Source organism: Triturus cristatus, chromosome 1_2 (genome assembly GCF_964204655.1).
Source record: "Triturus cristatus chromosome 1_2, aTriCri1.1, whole genome shotgun sequence".
NCBI lineage: Eukaryota > Metazoa > Chordata > Amphibia > Caudata > Salamandridae > Triturus > Triturus cristatus.
Genome location: NC_140580.1, coordinates 887,555,065 through 887,582,205, shown reverse-complemented (window position 1 = coordinate 887,582,205; position 27,141 = coordinate 887,555,065). Strand labels below are relative to the sequence as shown.

The 27,141-nt window shown below is 47.8% G+C and overlaps 1 protein-coding gene across 2 annotated transcripts in view; it reads right to left on the bottom strand.

The window, feature by feature from the left end:
- Positions 1 to 26,332, bottom strand: part of LOC146868226 (uncharacterized) — a 463,829-nt gene extending 437,497 nt beyond the window's left edge. Inside the window, exon 1 of one of the 2 annotated variants that reach the window (XM_085609528.1) lies at positions 25,240 to 26,332. In XM_085609528.1, coding sequence (XP_085465654.1) covers positions 25,240 to 25,429 — 190 coding nt within the window. In that variant the 5' untranslated portion in view covers positions 25,430 to 26,332. The remainder of the gene's footprint in view (positions 1 to 25,239) is intronic. The other variant, XM_085609530.1, reaches the window with a different exon arrangement.
- Positions 26,333 to 27,141: the final 809 nt, after the last annotated feature.

Below are 27,141 nucleotides of genomic sequence, written 5' to 3'. Positions count from 1 at the left end.
ACGATTGTTCTGATTTTGAGGGTCTTTGTTGTTTTAACTTGTCTGATCATACAAAATCCATTCAAGCTCACATTGATAAACTACATGACTTGACAGAAGAAGTTAGAAAACACATTGACCAGGGCTGGTTTGACTGGCTCTTTAATTGGTTACCTGATTTGCATATGTTACGTCCGATATTAGGAGGTATTCTGGTTACTATCGGCATTTTGATTTCTATCTGTTGCTTTATTCAGTGTATTCCTTCACTACTTCAATTCTGCACACCTGGTACTGGACATCGATCAGTTAGTTTTGTTTCATATTATTCTTCCACAGATATTAGTTCTGTTTAATGAATGTATAATAGACTGAAGTCAAGGGTGAAATGTTCTGCTCGATTTTCCCGGCCTTCTTGTGAGGAAAGGTGATTGAATGTGACTTCAGTCTCTTACCATTCAAGTCTAAGGGTTAGAGTAGTGAATGGAGCCTATTTACTAGGCACTTCGACATGATCCTGTGCTCTTCCCCATAGATCAGGGCTTGCACACATAGCCTAGGGGATAGATTCGTTAGTATTAGGGATAACCTGTCCTGTAGTGAGGGTATTTCATGGAGCCGTGCTGAATTCAGGCCTGGTAGGCCTCAAACGGGAGAGACTCCATCTTTCTTTCTGCTCCGGCAGCTTGGGATGCTTCTAGGTCAAATGTAATGTTTTAGTTATGAGGTGTTATTCGCTTGGAGAGAACCGGTTCAGGCCGGCCCTTATCGAAGGATTGTATTTTTCTTCATGCCGAAGACACTACATCAGGCCGGCCGGCTGGGAACGTGTCCTTGGTACGGGGAGGTACAAGAATTTGGTGGGCGGCAGGTTACGGGCCGGAATTTTCCATGAGGAAACGCACCTCTATATTAGTGAAAGTCTGAGGCAGTTACATGTTCAGTCCGTAGGCGGCATCTAGCCGTTAGCAGTAAAGCTACTACTTATTCCAGGGAAGACAGACGCCATCTTGAAGGCGGAGAAAAACCGAGAGACAGATACTCTCCTAGCAGAATAGCCGGAGAGGAGAGAGTAGCCGATAAGGAAGAGGTCCCAATGACTCGGAGAAGGGTGAAGGGAACAGCGCATAGTGGTGCAGACGTGTATCCGTGACTGCGGAGGTGTGACTTCCAGGCGAGCCGAGGCACAGACGAGAAGGGAACCTAGATGACCATTGAGTGCAGGCTACATACTACTAAGGTGATGTCGACCCTTTCTTATTAGAGTGCACAACTTAATCTTTCACTTTTCTTTGCAGGTTATGTGTTATATTGTAATGTTATGTGATTGCGTATATAATGAGTAATAAAGTACCCAGTTTGTAGTGGACCAACATGTGCTGCGTGTTCTTGTATGAGAGGGTAGCCTATTCTTCTAGTCAGCTGCGGCTACATGAACAGATGTTAACCCTGATCAGGTAAGTGGTAACTGAATAAGGGAGAGAGGAGCCCCTCGAACCGGAGAACAGGCTATGCTCGAACTGGCAGTGCTTGTGTGATCTGATGAATAGTGAGACTGATTCCCTTTTTGTATGTTATGGTGATCATAGGATGAACTGTCGTATGAACTGCCGTCTGGGTAGAGAGGTCTGGATCCGTATGGGATCGCGAGGCCGCCACTTGTGCTGAGACTGCCGTCTGGGTAGAGAGGTCTGGATTCGTATGGGATCGCGAGGCCGCCACTTGTGATACTGTCGTATGGGCAGAGAGGTCTGGATCCGTATGGGATCGCGAGGCCGCCACTTGTGATACTGTCGTATGGGCAGAGAGGTCTGGCTCCGTATGGGATCGCGAGGCCGCCACTTGTGCTGAGACTGCCGTCTGGGTAGAGAGGTCTGGATTCGTATGGGATCGCGAGGCCGCCACTTGTGCTGAGACTGCCGTCTGGGTAGAGAGGTCTGGATTCGTATGGGATCGCGAGGCCGCCACTTGTGCTGAGACTGCCGTCTGGGTAGAGAGGTCTGGATTCGTATGGGATCGCGAGGCCGCCACTTGTGCTGAGACTGCCGTCTGGGTAGAGAGGTCTGGATCCGTATGGGATCGCGAGGCCGCCACTTGTGATACTGTCGTATGGGCAGAGAGGTCTGGATCCGTATGGGATCGCGAGGCCGCCGATTATAAGAGGTCTTGGTATGTATGAGTAGGAGTTCCCTGTCCTTAGGTGGTAGATATATGTGGTTACCTATTGTAAATAGGCCCTAGGGAGGGGGAGGGGGTAACGTTCTGGCTGGGTTAGTGAGGCTCTGATGAGCGGGTTCTATCTGATCCGAAAACCCAAGCAGAACAATATTGAAGTCATCTAGAACTAAAAACTGTTTCTGTTTTAGGCAGCGAGGCAGAAGTTGTGATTGCAAGTTTGCGCTGAAGTCAGGATGAAAGCCAGTAGAGTTGTAGTTAACAGGCCCTCCGAATAATTTGTATTCGCCTTTGAGCACCGAGAAAGCTAGACTCTCATGTGTGCCTGTTCGGGTAGCTGCCTCAGGGATACAGGTAAGGTGCTCTTTAAATAAAATGGCTGTGCCCCCTCCCTCCTTCCCCTTTCTATCTTCTTTTAATAACTTATAACCTGGTGGTAGAGCGAAGACATTGTCGGGTGTTGTTGTTGTCTAGCCATGTTTCGGTATTAAATGCTAGATCTGGGTATAGGTTGTCCAGGGTTTCCCAGATCTCGATGCTAGGTTTAGGAATTGACCTGAAATTAAAGTAAATACAGTTCAAGGATAGGCGGTTAGGGTTGATATCTTTCTCCATATGTTGGGCATATATAACTTGACAGCCCCATTTGCAATGACAGCAAGAGAACAGGCCTTCCAGCTCAGTAGATGTTTTTACACAGAGCATGCTGGGTTTTTGTGTATCTGCCAGGTCTAAAAGCACATCTCTTGAGTAAGTGTAGAGTGATGTTTGGTTTGACGTTAGGGGACCTGGGTGTCTGGTCCCTGAGCTCGTTCGGGCACAGACCGGCACAGACGGGCTCGCCTTAGGCGCGCCAGCGGCGCCGTTTTTGTACTGTGGTGTGGTGAAGATTGTAGCTCCTCCCCCAGCGCTGCTACCGGTGACTTCCAGTTTAGCGTTGAAGCTACGTGGCAGTTTTTGTGCCCTCCTGATGCTGGTAGTTGCACTTTTACCCCTCAGATTCAATTTCAACAGGTCATTTTGATGTCTACTCAATACGTTTTGGGCCCTTGCCTGTCGCGGGTACTTGACCCACCCATGCGAGTGAGGTACCATTTTTATCTGGGGGAATGCTGGGTGGTAGTAAATTTGTGGATCCACGCAGATTCCAGAACTTTCCCACACAGAAATTTGAGAAAAAACGTGATTTATTTCAGCTAAATTTGAGGTTTTCAGGCGATTCTGGGTAGGAAAACGTTGGGGGACCCATGCAAGCCATACCTCGCTGGACTCCCCCAGGTATCTAGTTTTCAGAAATGTATGTTTGGTAGGTTTCCCAAGATGGCCGCCGAGCTCAGGGCTAAAAACCCAGGTGACCCTATTTGGAAAAACAGGTTGTTTTGTGATCGGTCATTTTGAGCCCTTGTCTATCGCGGGTAATTGACCCACACACGCAATTGAGGTACCATTTTTATCGGGAGACCTGGGGGAACACTGGGTGGTAGGAAATTTGTGGATCTACGCAGATTCCAGAACTTTCCACCACAGAAATGTGAGGAAAATTGGTTCGTTTTTTAAATTGTTTTTTATAATGTTTGCAAGGGATTCTGGGTAACATAACCTGGTGAGAGCCAGACAAGTCACCCCATCCTGGATTCCCCTGGGTATCTACTTTTAAAAAATGTATAGGTTTGCTAGGTTTCCCCGAGGTGCCGGCAGAGCTATGGTTCAAAATCTACAGATACGCACTCTGCAAAAAAAGGGTCAGTTTTTACTGTGAAAATGTGGTATGTCCACGTTGCGGATTGGGCCATTTCCTGTCGCGGGCTACACAAGTGAGGTATCATTTGTATTGGAGGATTTCGGGGAAAGCTGGGTGGTAGGAAATTTGTGGATCTACGCAGATTCCAGAACTTTCCATCACAGAAATGTGAGGAAAATGTATTTTTTATTTTACAAAGTTTGAGGTTTGCAAGGGATTCTGAATAACAGAACCAAGTGAGAGTCACACAAGTCACCACATCCTGGATTCCCCTGGGAGTCTAGTTGTTAAAAATGTATTGGTTTGCTAGGTTTCCTTGGGTGCCAGCTACGCTAGGAGCCATGATCCAGAGGTAGGCACATTCCGCAAAAAAGTCTGTGCCTAGTGGGCTTTCTGCCGGCCTGGTGAGGAGGGGGGGGGGGGGGAGCATCGGGGGCTAATGCCCCAATATGCCTCCATGGGGGGCAGAAAGACTTTGGCTTGTTTGGGTGCGTGGGGACATTGGGATGCCCAGTCTGGCAGCCCCCACCCCTACGTATAAAAAAAACCAGCGTAATTGCTGGTGCCTCATTGGCTCTCTGCCCCCCATCTGCCTCCTGGGGGGACAGAAAGACAGTGGCATCGTTTTTTGTGGCATGGGGGCATTGGCATTCCCATTCTGGGCAGCCCCCACCCCTGAATTAAAAAAAAAACGGTTACTCCTGGTGCCTAGTGGGCTTTCTCCACCCACCGACGGGACAGATAAGGGGCTATTGCCCCTATCTGCCTTCCAGTGGAGGGCAGAAAGACAGTGGTAATTTTTTGGGGTTGGGGCATTGGTATGCCCATTCCAGGCAGCCCCCACCCCTACGTATATATATTTTAAAAATCCCTGGGGCCTATCGGGCTTTCTATTGCCCCCATCTGCCTCCTGGGGGGCAGAAAGTCGTATTCCTTCTTTGGGGGGTAGGGTGGGGGCTTTGGCAAGCCCATTCTGGGCAGCCCGACCCCTGCCGTAATATAAAAAAAAAATCCATGGTGTCGAGGGTGCTTTCTGCCCCCGGGCAGAAAGGCTGTCTGGGAAAATTAAATGGGGGGGCGCAAATGCCCTCGCCCAAGTGGTGGCCAGTGGGTGGATCCCTGCTTGGGGATCGCCCTCCTGGGGCGATACCCAAGCAGGGATCCACTAGGGAAGGGTACCATTGGAAAGGGGAGATTCTCCCCTTTCCAACGATACTGTTAGGATTCAGGCGTCATAGTCAGTACTTTAGACTACCTGTCCCAGAATGCTAAGTTAGGGAGGCGGGTTGTGTGCTGATCCATACTACCCTGTGGCTGGTCATGTGATTAGGGAGGGTATTTAGCTCCCCGTGACCCGGCCTCAGGTGCTTGGCTTTGCTCAAGTGAACCCTGCCTGATACACTTGGATTCCTGCTTTTCGTGTACCTTGTGGGTACAGTGTATCGTTCTGTTTGCTGTCCATAATTTGTAGCTGATAAAACGCTAGGAAGCGCAATCCGGAACCGGAACCGTTACCTCATTTTTCCTTTGCCTGGGACAGTTGGAGGACGACACAGCTGACGTGCATTCGGCCGGGCGTGGAAGCGCTACGCAGTGTACGGCTTGGATGCATTAATGACTCCGCCCCTTTCCTCATCGCGTGAAAACCTTCTTTCTGTCCGGATTCGGACTTGGATCGTTCCTGTTGATTTCACCTTCCTAACCAGTCGCAGAGCTTAGCGAGGGAGCGTTGCTTACTCGTCATCTGCCAACCAACCCTTCCCGACGCCCCCAACCTTCATACCTCCTCAGACCTGATACTGGGTGTATATACGTAGTTCCTCGATGCATGGTTGATCTTTGCCTGGCTGCACCTTGCATCTTTCATTCTTTGTTTGCAGCTGAGAGAGTGACGTCATCAGATTCATCTATCCACCGTAAAGAGTCAGTAAGGAACTTGTTTTATTTTTATGAGTGGAATTATAAACAAACTGTTATGTTTGGGATACTTAATATCTATGCCTTCTTTTGAATCTACGGTCCGATGATAGAGACTTTTCTGGTAACGAGATATACTCTCTATACTATATTAACCAGCTGCTCAAGACTTATTCAGTGCTCCTTTCAATTATCCACTTGTTTTGATTTGAGAGACTAGAAGAGACTGGCTTGTGCCCTGGGGTCCTGAATATGTTGTAGAAGCCTGTTACCTGTGTTACGAACAGGTAGGTCTGGAACAGCACACAACCTAGCGGGGATAAGAGGGAGGTGGAGATACTTAAACTAGGTGTAGTATATATTGGTCATCAGTGTCTAATGAGTTTCTTATCTTTATTGTAGTGCACTGCTGTTCCTTCGTAGGTCTGGACCACCTCCTGAGGAATGTCTTGGAGGACTTAAAGCTGATCCTCTCTAGTCTCTCCTTTTTTTGGGAATATTTGCCTTACTCATGTGAGTTTTATGAGGCCAATGAGTGAGTGATGTCCTTGAGGAAAAGAGAGGCGTTCTCTGCACTCCTGGGGAAAGGTCATTTCTGCTTGGGAAGCCATCCCGCACCCGACAGAAAGCCAAGCACACGAACATTATTCCCCCTGAGCGATAGGCTTTCCTTCACAAACACAATGGATATGGCTATGTCTGGCGATAACACAGAAACCACGATGAGGAAATTAGCGGCTGCTGTGGTCAATTTACAGACAGAGCTCAAGTTAGTAACAAGCATTTACAATGCAATGGTCTCGGCAATATTATAGGTAGAGCTATTGGTATTGCTCATTATTTTTTTATCATTTTTGTATCCCTAAATAAATGGCATTGTCATTTCTATTGGCATTAGCTTTTTTTTTTGCATATGTGATACCTATTGCATTAGCAGAGAGAGAGTGAGGTAGTGAGATAGAGAGAGAGAGAGTGAGGTATTGAAATAGAGAGTGAGGTAGTGCCTGCTGTGCGTGGAATGACTCAAATGCTGTAGAACTCACACACTCTCGCGGAGAACGGCAATGCTGTGGCAAAGGGGCAGAGCTTCACGCGGTACATACAAAACGCCAATAGATCAGAATGGTCACAAGCTATGGATCCTTGAAGACTCCCCCTTCTGCTCTAGGCCCGCTATGACATACCCGCCGAGACACAAAACAGGCCTCCCATTCAAGTACTAACCATGCCCAACCCTGCTTAACTTACACAGTGCCCTGGAATCACCACAAGACTAGTGACTGCATATGAGAGCGATACCGAGGGAAAACAATTGTGCGCCCAGCGCTAAAGATATACGCCCGTAAAGCAGCACACCGCTCTGCTGCGCTGGGCAGCGGGCGAAAACGCGCCCCGGTGACCGGGATGCAGATCGGGCCTAGTCTCGTGCAAACACTAAAAACCCCAGCCCCAGGTGTCGGTGGCCCCCACGACAGGGCCTGCAGGGAGCCTCTTGAGTAGCTTGTCAGTGATACGCTTGAGCAAAGCGCCGCCACCGCGTATACAACGCCAAGATCCGTGGTTCAACACACTGACGGCGGCCCAACCCCTATCGAGCACGCGAGCGAGCTTCCCGAGCAGGAGCAGGCCCCCAAATCTGCGGCCATGCAAACAGCCCACAGGAATATCAGTGCGCCATGGGCCCGAAGGTATAGGAGCGCTATACATATCGCCGCATTTACATTTACACCCATAGGCGAGGAGAATAATATAATTGCCCCTAACAATCGTGCGCCCAACCCAACATAGTTACAACATAACAGCAGCAAACACGCTCCGCTGCGCATTGTGCTTGCTGTGTGTGGAATGACTCAAGTGTTGTAGAACTCACGCACTCTCGCGGTAAACGGCGATGCTGTGGCAGAGGGGCAGAGCTTCACGTTGTACATACAAAGTGCCAACAGATCAGAATGGTCACAACCTTTAGACTGAGAGCAGGGGGAGAGGACGCCATGAAAACCACCGCCTTTCTCCGAGGCAAAGCAGAAATGCCTCGGAGAAACGCAGCGGCGGTTTCAGATTCGGGGGCGTGTTTCTTTTTCTCTCCTCTTGCCATTGGCTGGAGGAGAGAAAAACACGCCTAAAAAGGGCGTGGCTAAAAAGTGGAAAGAACTGCACGGAACACGCCCCCGAATCTGATAAAGACGGAGCCTATTTGGAGGGACGGCTCTCTCCTCCAATGGCTGGCCTCCGTTTAGGAAGCCAGCCAATGGAGGAGAGGCAAAAAGAGAGGCGGGCTAAATAGCCACTCTAAGAAACAGAAGATCTCCGGACTTCCGGTTCTGCCTTCGGCAGACCGGACGGTCCCTCGACCTAAAAAGCGAAAATCAACAACTAGTGTCTGAAATAAACGTGTTAAAATCCCAAAGACAGTCGGAGGTCAGAGTTACAGACGTTCCCCCTAAACATAAACAAAGCTATATACAACCTGCCCATTTTCAGGTCCCACTCCTTGATTCTTCTTCCGTAGTTGCGGAGTCACTTACGTCTCCAGTTAACGTCACAGTTGTCACCCCTCCTCAGACCCCTTTGGCCATGCCTGAGCTATTTAATGGAGACAGTAGTAGATACGGGGTGTTCATGAATCCACTTGCAATTCCTCTGTAGAACCACCTCTTTCCCAGATGATGCCGCCAAAGACGCGTTTATAATTTCCTATTTGAGTGGCAATGCGGCTCAATGGGCCGTGCCTTTGGTTGAAAACGATTACCCCATTTTGTACAATTTAGCTATGTTTAAGGAAAGGATGAAGAGTCTTTTTGCTAGACACTCCTATATGCAGGCCAGTGATAACGAGTTGCTCAGTCTCAAACAAGGTTCTAAAGACTTATTAACGTATATTACTACCTTCAACAGTTTGGTTACAGAGACTCACTGGCCGGAAGATAAGAGGACTTCCTTGTTTTATATAGGTCTGAAAGACGAGCTCAAAGACATACTCTCACAAATAGTACACCCTCCAGAAGAGTGCTCTGCGTTCATGGATCTGGTAGTCAAGTTAGACCACCGTCTAACTGAAAGAAAAGGAGAAAAAACAAAAGGAGATTATCCTCGACTGTTTTTTGCCAAAAGTGAAAAGAAGGAGGTAAGGGACACAAGTGAACCTATGCAGATAGGAGGGGTTAGAGGCCATTTATCTGCAGAAGAAAGAGAACAAGCATTTACAATGCAATGGTCTCGGCAATATTATAGGTAGAGCTATTGGTATGGCTTATTTTTTTATTTTTTTTTGTATCCCTAAATAAATGGCATTGTCATTTCTATTGGCATTAGCTTTTTTTTTGCATATGTGATACCTATTGCATTAGCAGAGAGAGGGTGAGGTAGTGAGATAGAGAGAGAGAGTGAGGTATTTAAATAGAGAGTGAGGTAGTGAGAGAGAGTGAGGTAGAGAGTGAGGTAGTGAGAGAGTGAGGTAGTGAGGGAGAGGGATGTTGTGAGGTAGTGATATATAAGCATAGTGTGATGTTGTGATGTAGAGAGAGGTAGTGAAAGAGAGTGAAAGTGAGTTAGTGAGATAGAAAGAGTGAGGTAGTGAGATAGAGAGTGATTGAAGTAGTGAGTGAGAGAGAGTGAAGTTGTGAGGTTGTGAGCTAGAGTGAGGTAGTGATGTTTTGAGAGAGAGAAGTTGTGAGGTAGTGAGATAGAGTGGAGTAGTGAGGTAGAGAGAGTTATGTAGTGAGAAAGAGTGAGGTAGTGAAACAGTGATGTAGTGAGGGAGAGGGATGTTGTGAGGTAGTGAGATGTAAGCAGAGTGGTGTTGTGATGTAGTGAGATAGAGAGAGGTAGTGAAAGAGACAGTGAAAGTGAGTTAGTGAGATGTTGCAGAGTTCTGATCCCGTGATGAGGAGCACACACGCTGCTGAACTTGGCTCCGGTGGGAGTATAACTTTTGCTTGTTTTCGTGTGCAGTGTTTGTGCAAGGTAAGTTTGCACATTTACGCAGGAGCAGTTTAAGGCAGCAGGCAGGAACCTTGGATACTTTGTGTTTCTGACACTTTAAGCTTCACATTTCAAGCCAGGTGGAGAGGATTGTTCAAATTTAGAAGGACACCTAAAAATTCTAAAATGTACAGACCTGCAAGAGCTGGTATCCATTTGCAAGAGAGGAGAAAAGTCGAGCCTACGATTGGATTTTCGCTAAAAACTGAAGTATCATAAACGAAAATAATATAAAGTAAAAGAAATGTGGTCAGCAGAGAGGAGCTGGAATGGCATACGTCAGTATGATAGCTGAACTCTTGAATACCATTGATTTAGGTTTTAGAGCAATATGAATCGAAAATACAAGCCTGAAAAATGACACAAGGATTCTGAAAGTTTAAATGTCCGCACTCCAATTAAACTGAAGGGCAATCTTGGAAAAGAAGATATCGGTGTAAGTTATTTTTAAAACTACATTGATTCACTCGCTCGAAACTGACACGCTGCCAACATAACGTGGATGGCACACTGGGTTAAGTTCGCTGCTAAAACACGAGTTTCTTTGGGTCACAAGTTCCAGCCACATCAAGGACCACCCATCCGTCTTAGTTTGGTAAATGGGAGAACAAAGCCCCGAACACTATGGGACTGGCAATCTCGTTCTGTGTTCAAACCCAAATTGGTGCCCAAAACGGGATTACAATCTGGGTGCAAACCCTGGATGTTTGTGGCCACTATTTGCTGTAAATCGTAGAAGTAAATAGTACACACATTTGAAACTAATAGGACATAAGTTCTGTTTGCACATGTCAGAATGGGGGATAACTTGTACTATTAGCATTTTATCATCCTTTCGAGGGTGTCAAACTCGGAATGGGGCAAAATGCACAGCTGCAAACCTGCACCAAGCGTTCATGCAGGTTAGGAAGTGAAGAAATGTTACCTATATTTTGCAGACACAGTATGACCCAGAACTAAACGTATCTGTAATCTGCTTCCATATTCCCCACCATGACCATACATATTTTTGTCTGCATGCCCCTTTTTACAGCACTGAGTAAAGATCTGTGAAGGGTTGAAGCCTACTGAGATCCGTGTATGCAATCACATGGAAGCTTGCTGATCGAAACGACTGAAGGGTTCTGTACAATGCAATTTGACTTGATAGGGCACCAGTAGCATTGAGTCAATGACCTCTCACACTTGTACTTAGCAGTAAATAACACAAGCATTTAATAGCTAAAGTGGACCGCAAACATGCGGTATTTATTACAAGTGATAAACAGCACTTTTTAAAAACACATTATCATATATAAGTCAGTAAATTAATGCTCTATTTACCCTGACATGTAGTAATTACCACTACATAATAACTCATTTCAGGGCTCTGACTACATCTAGATAAGTGCATCGGGAGAGACGTGAATGCTCTGCCAAGGGAGTGGGGGAGAGTGTAGATCAGTTAGACTCGCAGGGCTAAGGTTGTGGAATTTGAACATATAATAAGCGAGCGAACAGCACGAGTCAGCTGCCAGCTTTACAATTACTATATGGAAAGTTTGATACTGTGAGCTGCGAGCAAGGCACGTTGGCAACCCAAACCGATTTCATAAAGCAATGCACGCGGTATTAAAAGCAACAAGTAAGGAGTTTTAAGAAAGAAGTAACACAGTGAGTTCAAGCAGCGGGACAGCCCTGCACACTCCGAAAAGCCTGGCACAGAAGTAAATAGACGACATACAGTAAGCACATATCGAGCCAGGTGGCATTCTGCTCGTCGAACTGGAGCCTGCCCCGGCAGCGCCGCCACCAGCACAACAACACGGCGCCGGAGGGATGGATCCTCATGGCCAGACAACAGCAAAAAAATGGCGGATGGAAGCTTCGAAATTTTTTCGGATTCGGGGGCGTGTTCCTGCTGTTCGAAAAAGGGCGTGGCTAAAAAGTGGAAAGAACAGCACGGAACACGCCCCTGAATCTGAAAAAGACGGGGCCTATTTGGAGGGACGGCTCTCTCCTCCAATGGCTGGCCTCCGTTTAGGAAGCCAGCCAATGGAGGAGAGCCAAAAAGAGAGGCGGGCTAAAGAGCCACTCTCAGAAACATAAGATCTCCGGACTTCCAGTTCTGCCTTCGGCAGACCGGATGGTCCCTCGACCTAAAAACGTAGGAAGTTTAACCTCTGCCTATACTGCGGAAAGGGAGGACATTTCGCTGGGGAATGTCCAAGTAAACCCAAGGCAGCTTTGAAAACCGCCACTGGTAGAACTGGTATGGCAGTGCAGGCGGAAAACTAGAAGACTTGGGGTGTATCGAGGTCGCTCTACCAAGTCTTCCGTGTACAAAGGCCTCTAAGTATGTTGCGGATACCGCGGCTCTGGTCCCAAAACATTTTTCTATCAATGTGGTATTCCTTTTACCATCACAGCTCAGGCGAACAATGTCAATATTATTGGATTCAGGTGCGATCGGAAATTTTTGGGACATAGCAGTAGCTCGAGCTATGGGAGTGGAATTCATTCCAAAAAAGCAACCTGAAAGAGTAAGGATGGTAGACGGGTCTGAGTGGTCTTCAGGCATGATTCAATACCAAACTCCTGCCATGGTCATGTTGTGTGTTAACGGACACTCAGAAGCTATCGTGTTTGATTTAATGGATACCCCAAACTTTGGAGCCATTCTAGGAGTCCCCTGGCTCCAGGAACATAATCCTCAAATAGATTGGGTGGCAAGAACGGTTACCCTGCGCTCTCCACATTGTATAACTCATTGCTATAGGGAGATCACACATTGGCAGTCTCCGGTGTATTGTGCCCTTTCATCCACGGAGAGTTGTTTCTTACCCAACGAATACCATCAGTTTTCAGACGTCTTTGACGAGATTAAAGCAGTAGCCTTGCCACCACATAGGGCCTATGATTGTAGGATAGACTTGGTGCCGGGCGCAACTCTACCTGTTTGCAGAGTCTACTCACTCACGGAACCCGAGACCAAATACTTGTCTGAATACCTGCAAGACATGCTACAGAAGGGGTTCATACGACACTCGACCTCCCCTGTGTCATCCCCTCTTTTTTGTATTCCTAAGAGGGAGGGAGGTCTGAGAGCGTGCTTGGATTACCGTGCCCTAAACAAGGTCACAGTGAAGAACAAATACCCCCTTCCACTCATCTCCAATCTCTTGGATCAGGTTAGAAAGGCTAACATATTTACGAAACTTGATTTACGAGGGGCTTACCATTTAATCAGAGTCCGAGAAGGAGATGAGTGGAAGACGGCCTTTCGCACTAAGTTTGGCCTTTATGAGGATTGTGTCATGCCGTTTGGGCTATGTAATGCCCCAGCGGCATTCCAATTCTTTATAAATGAAATATTGAGGGAATATTTAGATGTATTCGACGTAGTATATATAGACGATATACTAATCTATTCCCAGACTGAGACAGAGCATGTGAGACATGCGAGTATGATCTTGAGGAAATTGCAACAGAACCATCTTTTTGCCAAACTAGAGGAAAGTGTCTTTCATACCCGTAAAGTGGCCTTTTTGGGTTTTGTTATCTCTCCTGAAGGAATGCATATGGATCCTGCCAAGGTCTCCGCCATTACTAAATGGGCCAGTCCTACCAATGTGAAAGAGGTGCAATCCTTCTTAGGTTTCGCCAATTTTTATAGGCGATTCATTTGCCATTTCTCTGACGTAATCACGCCTATTACCAGACTCCTTAAGAAAGGAGTAGAATTTGATTGGAACCACGATGCTGAAACAGCCTTCCAAGCCTTAAAAGATAGTTTCACCTCAGCCCCCGTTATCCGGCATGCAGATGAAACACAGCCCTACTATGTAGAAGCGGACGCCTCACAATACGCAGTAGGGGGGGTGTTGTCACAACGAGATCCTCACAATGGTACTCTTCATCCTGTTGCTTACTACTCTAAAACCTTATCTCACACTGAACAAAACTACACAATAGGAGAGAGGGAACTTCTAGCCATTAAAATGGTTTTTCAGGAATGGCGCCATTATTTGTTAGGATCACCACATGTAATAACCATATATTCCGACGATAGGAATCTGCAATATTTTCGCACAGCAAAAGCGCTTACACCTAGGCAGATGAGATGGGTGTCCTTTTTTAGTGAATACGATTTCACGATCCATTTTCGACCTGGAGTCCCTATCATCCCTGAGCACAAGATCATTGCTCTTGGAGATCGGAGTAGCATAGAACCAGACACATTCTTTCCTCACCTCAAACAAGCCTTTGCCTCATTTGACCAGGAAGAATGGCTAACAGATCCTCTTAACACTATAGCCAACAATCTCTTTTTCCATGACAATCGACTGTTTTTGCCCACAAAAGAAAGTCAGACTTTGATCATCAAGTGGTGTCATTCCTTACCCATGGCTGGACATCCTGGGGCAGCCAAAACCATTCAAACTTGTCAACGCTGGTTTTGGTGGAAAGGAATGACTCAAGATATCACTGCCTATGTTAAGACATGTCCCACCTGTGCCCGACAGAAATCCGCACATTGCGCTCCTGCTGGGTTGTTACAGCCTTTGCCGGTACCCAATAGTCCTTGGTCGTCCATTAGCATGGATTTTATAACAGATTTACCCAAGAGTCAGAGTTATACCGCTATATTAGTGGTAGTGGACATGTTGTCCAAAATGGCTCATTTTGTTCCCCTCAAAAAACTGCCCACCGCATTAGAACTCACTACTGCATTTATACATAACATTGTTCGTCTACATGGATTGCCCTCGGTGATAGTTTCCGATAGAGGCACCCAGTTCATATCTAAATTCTGGGAGGGACTATGTAAAACCCTACACATTAATCATCGTCTCTCCAAAGCCTATCATCCGCAAACCGACGGCCAAACAGAGAGAACGAATCAGACACTGGAACAATTCCTGAGGTGTCTAATCAGTACTATCACTGAAGATTGGGTTCAAGCTCTACCTTTGGCAGAGTTTGCCTACAATAATACTACCCACTCAGCTTCCAAGGTCTCACCCTTTTTCTTTGTCACGGGATATCATCCCAGGTTTCTTCCTTTACATTTCCCTCCTTTGGTACAACACGCCCCCGTCGTAGCAGCTCATCATGCACACCTCTTGTCTATATGGGAACAAGCCAAAATTGAATTGCAGGTAGCTAAAGAAAACATGAAGCATCAAGCAGATAAGCACAGAAACCCTGAGTTGGAGTATAAGGTGGGGGATCAAGTCTGGCTAGCTACAAGAAATATTAAGCTTGCAGGGCCTCGCAAACTACAACCTCGATATCTAGGCCCCTTTGTCATCACTCAAGTTATCAATCCTGTTGCCTTCAAACTACAACACCCACCTGAGATGCGAATACATCCTGTGTTCCATACTTCTCTATTGAAACCATACAATCCCCCTTCATGTCCTGAGAATCCGCCTCCTCCTGTTATTGTAGAAGGAGAAATAGAATATGAGGTGAAAAGAATAGTGGATTCACGAAGATACAAGGGGAAATTACAGTACTTGATAGACTGGGTGGGATATGCCCCTGAGGACAGAACCTGGGAGCCTGCGGAGAATGTGCATGCTCCATTGCTAGTACGACGCTTTCACACCCTACATCCTTCCAAACCCAGACCCGTGGGGAGGCCTTTAGAGGGAGAACTGTTAGGATTCAGGCGTCATAGTCAGTACTTTAGACTACCTGTCCCAGAATGCTAAGTTAGGGAGGCGGGTTGTGTGCTGATCCATACTACCCTGTGGCTGGTCATGTGATTAGGGATGGTATTTAGCTCCCCGTGACCCGGCCTCAGGTGCTTGGCTTTGCTCGAGTGAACCCTGCCTGATACACTTGGATTCCTGCTTTTCGTGTACCTTGTGGGTTCAGTGTATCGTTCTGTTTGCTGTCCATAATTTGTAGCTGATAAAGCGCTAGGAAGCGCAATCCGGAACCTTTACCTCATTTTTCCTTTGCCTGGGACAGTTGGAGGACGACACAGCTGACGTGCATTCGGCCGGGCGTGGAAGCGCTACGGAGTGTACGGCTTGGATGCATTGCTGACTCCGCCCCTTTACTCATTGCGTGAAAACCTTCTTTCTGTCCGGATTCGGACTTGGATCGTTCCTGTTGATTTCACCTTCCTAACCAGTCGCAGAGCTTGACGAGGGAGCGTTGCTTACTCGTCATCTGCCAACCAACCCTTCCCGACGCCCCCAACCTTCATACCTCCTCAGACCGGATACTGGGTGTATATACGTAGTTCCTCGATGCATGGTTGATCTTTGCCTGGCTGCACCTTGCATCTTTCATTCTTTGTTTGCAGCGGAGAGAGTGACGTCATTAGATTCATCTATCCACCGTAAAGAGTCAGTGAGGAACTGGTTTTATTTTTATGAGTGGAATTATAAACAAACTGTTACGTTTGGGATACTTCATATCTATGCCTTCTTTTGAATCTACGGTCCGATGATAGAGACTTTTCTGGTAATGAGATATACTCTCTATACTATATTAACCAGCTGCTCAAGACTTATTCAGTGCTCCTTTCAATTATCCACTTGTTTTGATTTGAGTGACTAGAAGAGACTGGCTTGTGCCCTGGGGTCCTGAATATGTTGTAGAAGCCTGTTACCTGTGTTACGAACGGGTAGGTCTGGAACAGCACACAACCTAGCGGGGATAAGAGGGAGGTGGAGGTACTTAAACTAGGTGTAGTATATATTGGTCATCAGTGTCTAATGAGTTTCTTATCTTTATTGTAGTGCACTGCTGTTCCTTCGTACGTCTGGACCACCTCCTGAGGAATGTCTTGGAGGACTTAAAGCTGATCCTCTCTAGTCTCTCCTTTTTTTGGGAATATTTGCCTTACTCATGTGAGTTTTATGAGGCCAATGAGTGAGTGATATCCTTGAGGAAAGGAGAGGCGTTCTCTGCGCTCCCGGGGAAAGGTCATTTTTGCTTGGGAAGCCATCCCGCACCCGACAGATACCCCTCCCACCTGTTTTCTTGCTCCAGGGCTGAGATAGCCCCACAAACACTGAAACTGAGAAACTGAAACCAAGTTTCAGTTTAGTTTTCGTTGCAATGACGATAGCGCGCCATGAGTGCGATCGTCATAGCAAGAAATCACAAAACAGGCCTGGGGAGGTTTGGGAAGCTCTTCCCCCACCTCCCCAGGCAAAAAACAAATAAAACAAAATGGGAAATCCCTCTGCTGTCTGCAGCAGAGGGATTTTCTGAGCATGTGCTCATGACGGAATGGTTCCGTCTAAGCACAGCAGCACTGGTATTCATGACGGAACCATTCAGTCATGAGCACCCAATGGGTTAAGTAAATAATATGGTCTAAACAAACCATCATTTCATATACAAATTGCACTGTGTTACATTAAATGTCATGTAACCTGTGATAACGTGCAAAAGTGCTCATGAAAAGATTAACGGCAAAGTGGCACATGAAGGGGTATTTACAGCGGTGGAGAGGCGCAATCAGGAATATATACATAAGAATAGACTGTGATGCCTGTACAGTTAATACATTTATGTACAATTAGGTTTTTGTGGGGGCAATCACAGTGAAGGTGCAAAAAATAACGCTGTGGTGGTCGACGGCGTTTCTTATGAAATATTAGGCCATCATCAGGACCAGGTTACAAAATTCCATACAGTGTTATTAGGAGGTCACGGAGAAATTCCGGACGGCAAATTCCAAGGTTTCGAGGGTGCACATGGTCAAGCGTCTCAATTGTGTCAATCTGTGCAAGCATGCCCAGAGAGAATTACTGAAAGCGATCCACTTGAGCAGTTCAAGGGCCGCGTGGTGTGTGCTGAGAGGCAGCGTTTTTCTGTGTATTAAGAACGTATCTGGCTTGAATTGAACGGTGGAGCAGCCAGGATCGGTGTACTCGGGCCCAGGGCCTGCGCTGCTCAGGCGGCGTGAGTCTGGAGCTCAGTGGATGGGCACTAATGATACCCCTTGAGACATTGTTTATGTTATACTTAACTACCCTGGTCTCCACTGGGTTTATGGGTAACTTCCTGTAGCTTGCTTTCGCTAACTCCTGGTAAAGGCAGTAGTCTTCCACCACTATGAGGGTAAACGCATCGGGCACCCCTTCCTGTCCAACAAGACCACAATCCATGAGACAACCCTATGTCATGATGCACACTTATGATCTTCGTTTGCCTACAAAAATCAGCATTAGGGATCCAGACAGCAGTACAGTTAAGGCACTCAGGTCAGGAGTGCATGTCCCTACCATGTTGAGGACGTTTTTGTCCCAACAGCCTCTAACTCCACATTGGAGGCTCCTCCTCGCTTCTCGAATTCCACATGAAGCTGAAGACCTTTCTTTCAAATAACCAACCTATTATAGGCAGGGCTAGGCACACATGCTTGCTCACCCAGGAAAACCTCAAGGGTGATAGTGCAAAAAGAAACCCGCTTGAATCAAGTACCCCTGTAATACGCACTAATTTTAAGTAGTATTAATATGCAGCTACACACCACACGTGGAGAATTTGCTTTGTAGAATGCATAGAATTAATCTTAACAATACGTAAATAATCAAGTCTGTAATAATTTTGTGTGTAGAACGCATTATGAATGTATTGCATGGCATATTGCAAATATATGTAGTGAAAAAGCATGATGTGTGTTGTTTTGTTATAATTATTAATGCTGCTTTCTGCTTATGCTATGCTAGGGTAACTGTTAACATGGACTAGAGTTAAGGTGGGTGGTTACCAGTGAATATTCCATTATCACATTATTAATAAAGGTCTGCTTTCCGTTCTTTTAGTAAATGGACGGGTCTCCATTTTGGGTTAAGTTAGCCGAACTGTGTTCTTGGCCTTTTAGGTTATGTTAAAGATACACCGCCCAAGCTGCGTAAGCTGCATGCTCTCCTTTTATTGTTTGCGAAGTGGCAGGTTGCAATCCATTGGGGCAGGAGACGGGTGCCCTCCATTATGGAATGGATCAGAGACATCACATACGAGCACACACAGTTGAGCACTTTTTGGGAGCTCATGCCGCCCTCTTCTAGACCTCGAAACATATGGGAACCATTTCTGACCTGGGCTCAGAGTGAGCAAACATCTAATGCAGAAACGAATACGGGCAACACTCAGAATGTGTCATTGACATGATGCGATATTATTCTCCATTTGCCCCCGAGGTCTGTTCCCCTGTCGTAGTCTCTAGGTACTGTGGACATGAGAGTGATGGACAGATATGACTTACGCCCTCTCTGAGGTATTATTAATGTAGTGTTATTCTATTGCTGCACCTTGCTGATCCGTGCGACTATCTAGATGCATGACGACTATAAATCCTACTGCCAGTGGAGAGCTGACGAAGTATGTGTTGCTACAGGAATTTGTGTACTGTTTAAACTGTGCCTATCTGAGCTCCTATATTGTTTGATATCATGCTGGCTTGTTATTATGAAATCTGTTTATTGGCATTTTGTTAATATAGACACAGCATAAATCATAAATGGAACATCTCACAGGCAATGAGTCAGGTACTCGGAGGAGTCTCCGCCAATTGTGAATGCGGTGAACCACAGGATCTATCACCACCACCATGTGTGGAGCAAGGCAAACTGATAAGTGTCAGGACCACCGCCCGCATTTAAACAGATTCATGGAACAACAGAAGGAAAAACAGGTTAAACAACAGAAGCCCAGCAGAACAGTAGCAGCAGGTTCGGTCTTTGACCACGTGACCCTCAAGATACCCCCCCCAGTACACCCCCCCCCCCCCCCCCCGCCCGGCCCGGCCCCCGTTACATATCGTTCCATTAAAGGCAATTGTCATTGTCCGCACATCCGCCCGGCTAAGACCTCCCCGCCAATCCCCAAAGTGGGCCCCCCAGTCTCGCCCCCGTTCCCCTCCCCCCCAGGGAGTGTCTCTGCAGTATGTGTTCCACAGAGTCCCAGGGCATCCCCATCCAGCTGCATCAGGGCTTGTAAGTGTACGTCCCATTGATTCGCTATGGGTGTGCGTCTGAGGCCTAACGTTTCCTCCCGCAAGAGAGCCGTACCCTCCGCCCCCGCCCACACCAGCAGGGAACTTCGCCACGCCTGCGCCCGGGGGGGCTCAGCCGCCTTCCAGCGCTTAGTAATTAACCGCTTCGCCACGATCAGGCCCAGGTCGAGGAAGCGACAGGCAACCTTCGTGGGGGGAGTTCTACGAAACAAGTGTAACAGACAGGCCGGCCACTCCCGCCGCGCCAGCGGACCGGCACAAGTACCTAACGCTCCGTGCACCATCCGCCAATATGAGTCGAGCGCTGGACAGCTCCATAACATGTGCACCAGTCCAGCATCCTGAGCCTTGCAGCGTGGGCATTCAGCGTCCGCACGGTGGAAATAGCGATTGATGGAGTCGGGAGTGAGATATGCTCTGTGCAGTATAAAGTACTGGATTTGGCGAAACCGCAGGTTCCTGGGGACCCGCGTGGGTCCCCGTAGCGTATCCCTCCACTCCTTGTCGGTCATGGGGCGATCCAGATCCACTTCCCATTTGCCCCGCAACGGAGACAGGTCCGTCGCCACCTGCGTGCGCAGGGAGGCTGCGAACCAACGAATCATGTGACTGCCCCGTCCCATGACATGGAGGTACTGCATCATGAGGTGTTGTGCCGGTTCCTCCTGAAGAGCACCCCACCGGTTCGTCAGCGTCGCGATTAGCGAGCGGTGGCGGAGGAACTGACCAGCTGGTAACCCCATCTCCTCCGCCAGTTGAGCGAACGGTATAAGCGCACCATCGCGGTAGAGGTCCCCCAGCGTACAGATGTCCGCCACGTGCCATTCCACAAGCTCCGTCGAGCGTAGGATCCCTCGACCGCTAGGTGAACCCTCAATCGGCATGGCAGGAGCATATGGGGTATGCGACCGGGTCAAGTAGAGGGCACGCCGAGCACTTGTAGGCCACTGCCACTAGAAGGGGGCCCGGCTTGACCATTCTGGCCGTCGGGTGGAACGACGCTATAATATCCGTCAGGGGGAGTGGCGGCTCCATGGACGCCGTGTCATCTCTCTCCCTGTCGGCCAACCACCTGGCCACCCATTGCAGCTGTGCTGCTAGGTAATAGTGCGCAAAGCATGGCATCGCGAGTCCCCCTTGACCCGTGGAGAGGTACAACTTAGAGAGCGCCACTCTGTGGCGTGCGTTGCCCCATACAAAATCCCGGAGGGAGCGCTCCAAGGCGGCGAAGAAGGACGCTGGAACGTAGGTCGGCAGATTAGCAAAATAGTAGAGGAGTCTGGGCAGGGCCACCATTTTGACCAGTGCAATGCGGCCCGTGACCGCGAGGGGGAGGGTGCCCCAGAAGCGCATCTGGGCCCTGATCGCCGTCACCGCCCTGCCCAAGTTACCCTCCACCAAGTCAGCCGGCCGCCGATACACCTGGATACCCAGGTAACGGAAGGTGTCCGGCTGCCACCTGACAGGCACACCCCCTAACTGAAACCGGGGATCCAGAGCATCAGCACAGAACGGGTAAAGGCACGATTTGGCCGCATTCACCCTTAACCCGGAAAGCGTTGCAAATTCCGTAAGAACCCGCTCAAGGTCCCCTGAAATATTTGCCATGTCCCGTACGAAGATCAAGAGGTCATCCGCGTATAATTAGACCTTGTGGGTGGTGTCGCCCATTGGGATGCCGTCCGTCAACACCCTCCGCAGGGTGGCCGCTAAGGGCTCTATGGCAAGCGCGAAAAGGAGGGGCGAGAGGGGGCACCCCTGCCTGGTACCTCGGCCAACCGAGATGGCCTCGGAAATGTATGGGCCAGTTCTCACCCGGACCACAGGGTTCTTGTAGAGGAGCGCCGCCATTTGCAGGAACCCGAGGCCTAGTCCATAATGCGATAATGCTGCCACCAGGTAGCCCCACTCTAGGCAATCGAAGGCTTTTTCAAGGTCTAACACGAGACAGCCCGCCCGCGGCCAATGCTGTGCACCGTGTGCGGCAACACGGAAGAACCGGCGGAGATTAAGCGAAGTGCTGCGCTTCGGCACGAACCCATTCTGGTCCCTGTGCACTAGTGCAGGCACAGTGGGGGCCAGCCGTTCCGCTAGAACCTTGGCCAGGATTTTGTAATCGGTGTTGAGGAGGGCAAGGGGGCGATAGGACCCTAGATTAGTAGGATCGCGCCCCGGCTTGGGTAGAGAGATCAGGTAGGCCTCCCTCATGGAGGCGGGCAGGGCGGCCTCCTCAAGGGCTGTGAGATATAACGCGTGCAGTCGGGGCACCAGAGATTCCCGATATGCTTTGTAGTATTCTGCCGGGAGACCATCCGTCCCAGGCGCCTTGCCAGAAGCCAGTGAGGCCACCGCGTCCCCTATCTCCTCCAGAGTGAGGGGACCCTCTAATGTTTCCTGGTGGGCATCCGGAATTGTGGGGAGGCCGGCGGCCCCCAGAAACAGATCGAGATCCTGTGCCTGCCGACGCCCCACTGAGGTGTACGATATCATGCTGGCTTGTTGCACTGTATTGCAATTTGATGGTTTGAAAATGTCAATTTTTTTTTTTTAAGTTCGCCGAACTGTGATGAGTGAAACTTGCAGCACACACAAACCACGTGAAGGAGTGGCCAAAGATGCTGAACAAGCTGAAAGAGCATGGCACGGTGAAGGACATGATGTTTGACATGCAGCCAACTCCAGAGTCTCCGTGTGAAAACCTATATAATGTCAACTGTAATAAAAATGTTCTTGATTTGATGCATACTGAATATGTGGGAACTGAAAGTTCGACAATGGGGTAGTCAAGGAAAGCATGACAATGGTAGGATGATCATTCGTCCCCCGTTTTTGACCAATCATCTAGCTAGACGGGGTGTTTTAGCAACTTTAGTGGGATGGAATCTGTATTGGTAAGGGTTTAAAGAATAGGTGATTTAGGGGCGGGGTTGTAAGTGAGGGCAGCAGCTGCTGCATTAGGCGTGAGGAGAGAAGGGTGCGTTGCTGATTGTCGGGTTGCAGAGAGGCCTAGCTGTTCCAGTCCTATCTTTATCCTGATCTTAGAGTCTTTGATCCCTGACTCTTTGTCTGGGGGTCCCCCGCCGCTACCTAGGCCTGAGTGGTTGTTTTCTTCATTCTTATTCTTTGGTTTGGTATATTTGATCTATGTTCTTTTGTCTGTTCGTCTATCTTTCTCATATTGAGATTTGATTTATACACATGTCTGATGTCTCTCCATCTATCCCCTCATGCAACTTAATGTTATTTTGAGACTGATTATTGGTTGACGACTTTAGAGTGTATTTTCTCTCATGAAGTAAATTTAATGACAAATGCATTTGAGTTAGATAAATTTAAACAAATTGCAATCAATGAGTCTGTGATTATTTTTGTTTGATTATTGATTGAGTAACTGTTGCCTTCAATTTTTCAACTAATTGGTCCATTGACCAAGAAGATGGAAATTTGAACGAGAAGGTTTGTTTGTCTAGAATATGAATAGTCGAAAATGTTCAATATTGAATACTAAGTGGTAAGAAATTCATAAACTTGACACCAGCGCCACAGGGACTTGGGTGTATGGGCCAAAGAAATTAAATAATTGAGTTAGTCTCTGTCCAAATTATTGGGTCTGCGCTGGATTAAACCTATTGCTATGGAATCGTGAAGCCCTCAATTAAGCTAAAACACTACTTACTCCATTCATAACCAACAATCACGTCACACACTTTCTGCAACTTCTTCTCCCTGTGCCTCAAAGACGGAGAGCCACACCCTTCAACCAACCTAAAATAAGACAGCAAACTAGTCTCAGGTCAAAGACGATAAAATCAAATCTCCCCAACAGATGTCAACTTCACTGGCGCCCTGTATGAACCTAATCTCCTTCAGTTTAGGAAGGCACTGAAGACTCTTCTCTTCCCGGACCCTTAACCCCCTCCCCCGCTGACCCCCCCTTGAGTTCAGGTCTAGCGCTGGGATGCTCTAGGGTTACTACGCGCTCTACAAAACCTTAAAATAAAATACCAACAAACCAGCAGCCATTCAAAGAAAAAGTACAAGGACCAGTGAAAGCTGTCAAGGTGACCGCTTACAGAGCTCTCAAGCTTCCCAAGTAAATGCTTGAGCAGCTCAGCCAGTATGGGTTTTGTTTTTTGCATTCTGGGACTTGAAGTCCATGTATCCCATTATAAAGTCACCAATACAAGGTTCAAAATACAATGAGAAAACCTAGACTGCCTAGCTACTCGTGCAAGAACGAAGGAAACTTGAGAGCTCTGTCTCTTAAAAGGTATCTTAGTTGGATGCCTTAATGTGGAACCTGCCCTACCCCAACGAATTCAGCCTCACAACTACTCCTAAACACCAGCTCTCTTTTAGTGGGGACTGGCATACATAATCACTCCTGTATATCTGTAACTTAAAGCCTGCGTTCCAACACTGACCTTCTGGAAGATATACAGAACTCGCAATATAGCAAGTTAGGCTATTTTTGTACTGTTTTCTTACAATTGCAGTTCTGCTTTTATAGCAGATAACACAAAACTACAAGTACCAGAATGGCAAGGAAAAGGAAGACTTGATGAACCACTCATATCGGACATGGGAAAACTTTTAAATAGACGTGGGATAATAATCCGATGTTCTAGTTTGCAGACAACTAGAAAGATAAATCATTATACATACCCTGATGCTCTGGGCAGGGCAATGGTTGGCAAGTAGCAGACAGAGTCTTGCCACAGACCAAAGCATGCAATCCCAAGCGCAAGGCAGCAAATCAGAATGACCGAAGCAACTAGGTAATCTAACTGGCTGCCATTTAACCAATCACAATTGGCACCGGTGTTCGGGCTTTTCTAACTGGTAGTCATAGAATTATTCAGAAAGGCTGGAGTTCCCTAAATCTATCTGGAAAAAAACACTGTGAGCCATGCAAGCATGTGGTACCAATGTGCATTTGGCGTTCAATTTCGGCGGTACATAAAGTGCGAAAGGCTTTTTAATAACGTACTGTCAGCAGGGAAGAAACTACTGTTTTCTATTCATTCCACATTTCAGACAAAAAGAAAACCCTACTCTTATCATAGAACCTTACAATTACTAAAAGCCCACCTGGTCTCCTAAGCCCTAACTTCCACTTCCGGCATTCAACATACTAAGACGAGTCAAACCTGTAAAAGCCCCCCCCCCCCCAACCGAGGAATAAAAAAAATGCCTTATTTAACAGAGACAGCAAATCAAGATTTCTTATAACGTGAGAAATAAGCTTTTACATCGCTGCAAGGCCATCTCAGCTTTCCATCTTTCTGGGGTCGATAAACTCAGTACCATTAAATTGTGCACCCGCAACATTTGTCAATTCGAGCGCTTAGAGGCGACATACTGTAGAATGAGTGACTACATACAAAATAAGGAACCCGTGTGTGTGAATTAAACAATTAATGTAAGTGAAGACAAAGGGGTAAACACCATTCACTTGACAGCTGCTCCTCACCTTGCAGCTGGGCAGAGAGCGTCTCCTGCTGCTGCTTGAACTTGAGGGACAGGTTCTCGGAGCTGTGCACTTTCTCCTGTAAGTGCTTGTACAGGTAGAGCACGGACCCCAGGCACATCAAGGCCAGCAAGCAGAAGCCTGTCTGCAGAATCCCCTTCTGCCTGCGCCATCCACAGGCCCCGGGTCCCATGGCCTTGGTTCCTCGTCAGCGAGGGCCGGGCCCTCGGACTCCCGTTATCATCTTGACCGCAATGCCCGACTGACAGTCTCAAGAGCCATACGCGGGCCGATGTAGCCGGTCTCAACCTCACGATTCAAATTATGACTTTATTGTCAACTCACAGTGCCACATTGTTAACTCAAGCGCTTTGCGTCCCACACGAGTATCAACCCTGGATGTCTACTTTACGTATGTCCACACCCTGAGCAGTACAGCTTTGTCATCCTGTGTATACATCACTGCACGTGCTATGAGCCTTCCTGGGCACGCCTGGCCGTTCAGACCCCTTCCGCTGCGCCTGTGAGGATGCTCCTCGAGCAAGGGCAGAAATGGATGGATGTGATCAAAGACTCCCAGGCGAATATTTCTGCAGGAAGCATGTGGCCTTCGACGTACAGCTCATCACTTTTTCCGTAGAAGTAGGCACGTTTTCACAACGCTGCACTCTGTGGGTCCGGAGGGACCAGAGACCAGTGGGGCATTCGCCGGTTTTAAACCCATTCTGTAGCCAAACGCTCTCAGGAGATCGGACACCAGACCACCTCCTGCTACCGGAAATATACCAATCACGCGGCCCCGAGCCAGGTGGAATCCAAACAAATAGGAATAAACAAAGTTTTAGGGTTTTCCATCATTTACACACAATCTAAATCGCTCTCGATGTGCGCAAGTGCTAACGCGTCCCCCAGATGCTGTAATTCAAAGCCCTTGAAAGCGTCAGGACCTGAGATTCAATTTCAATTCATCCCTGGGTAGACCGCTGGAAGGCGAGTGTTTGATGGCTTGGTGTCGCAGAACGAAGGCTCCCTGGTCCCCGCAGGAGATCTGGTGCCCTTAGTCTCCTCCTCCCACAAGTACAACTCGCAACACTTCAAAGAGGAAGCAGCAGCAGCCTCAGGGTGACGGGCAAGGCAGTTGGCCACTGGGAGAGAGGAACGGTGTCAAGCTAGTCCCGCCCCTTAACGAGGGGCGGAGCACCGAGGGGAAATGAATAGGGAGGAGAAATGGAAAGCAGGTCCGTTACTGTAGTGGAGGTCCGTTACTGGAGGTCCGTTACTGTAGTGGAGGCTTGAGGGTGAGTGTGGCCCCTTCTGAGGTCGCCACAAGTCTAGGGCGAAGTGCTGCTCATGTGCAGGCTTCCTTCTAGCTCACTAAGTGGCACGGAGCAAACAAGAAACATGTGGGGATGCAGGGGGCAGTCCGCTGGTCCAACGGTACACGTAGCTAGAGGTGCGCGAGCCACCCAGCGAAAGTCTCGAGCCAGATGCATAACTCTTGCTCAGCTCGGGGTACTCTTTGACCCGCGAGCTCAAAACGAGCCGATCTTTTATGTGGCTTGTACAAATGTTGCTACGTTTCCATTGGTAAAAAAAAAAAAAACGGTAAAATAAGCTGCTATTTGTTGACGTTTGAAGATTCTGCGAGGGTTCCTACATGAAAGAATAGGTAGACTGTTGTATATATGTGCTTGCTTTTTTTTTTTTATATGGATTGTTATTTTATTTGGCTGAAGGAGTGTGACATGGAAATAATCTTTGGAAATAGTAAAACCTATGGCTGAGTAAGTGTAAAAGTGAAAACAGCGTTAGAGATCTAAAACCTGGTATGTAAAGAACTGGAACAGTAAATAGTGTTGATGGTGACGTTCTATAGCACATATATTTAGTATAGTAGCGAAGAAG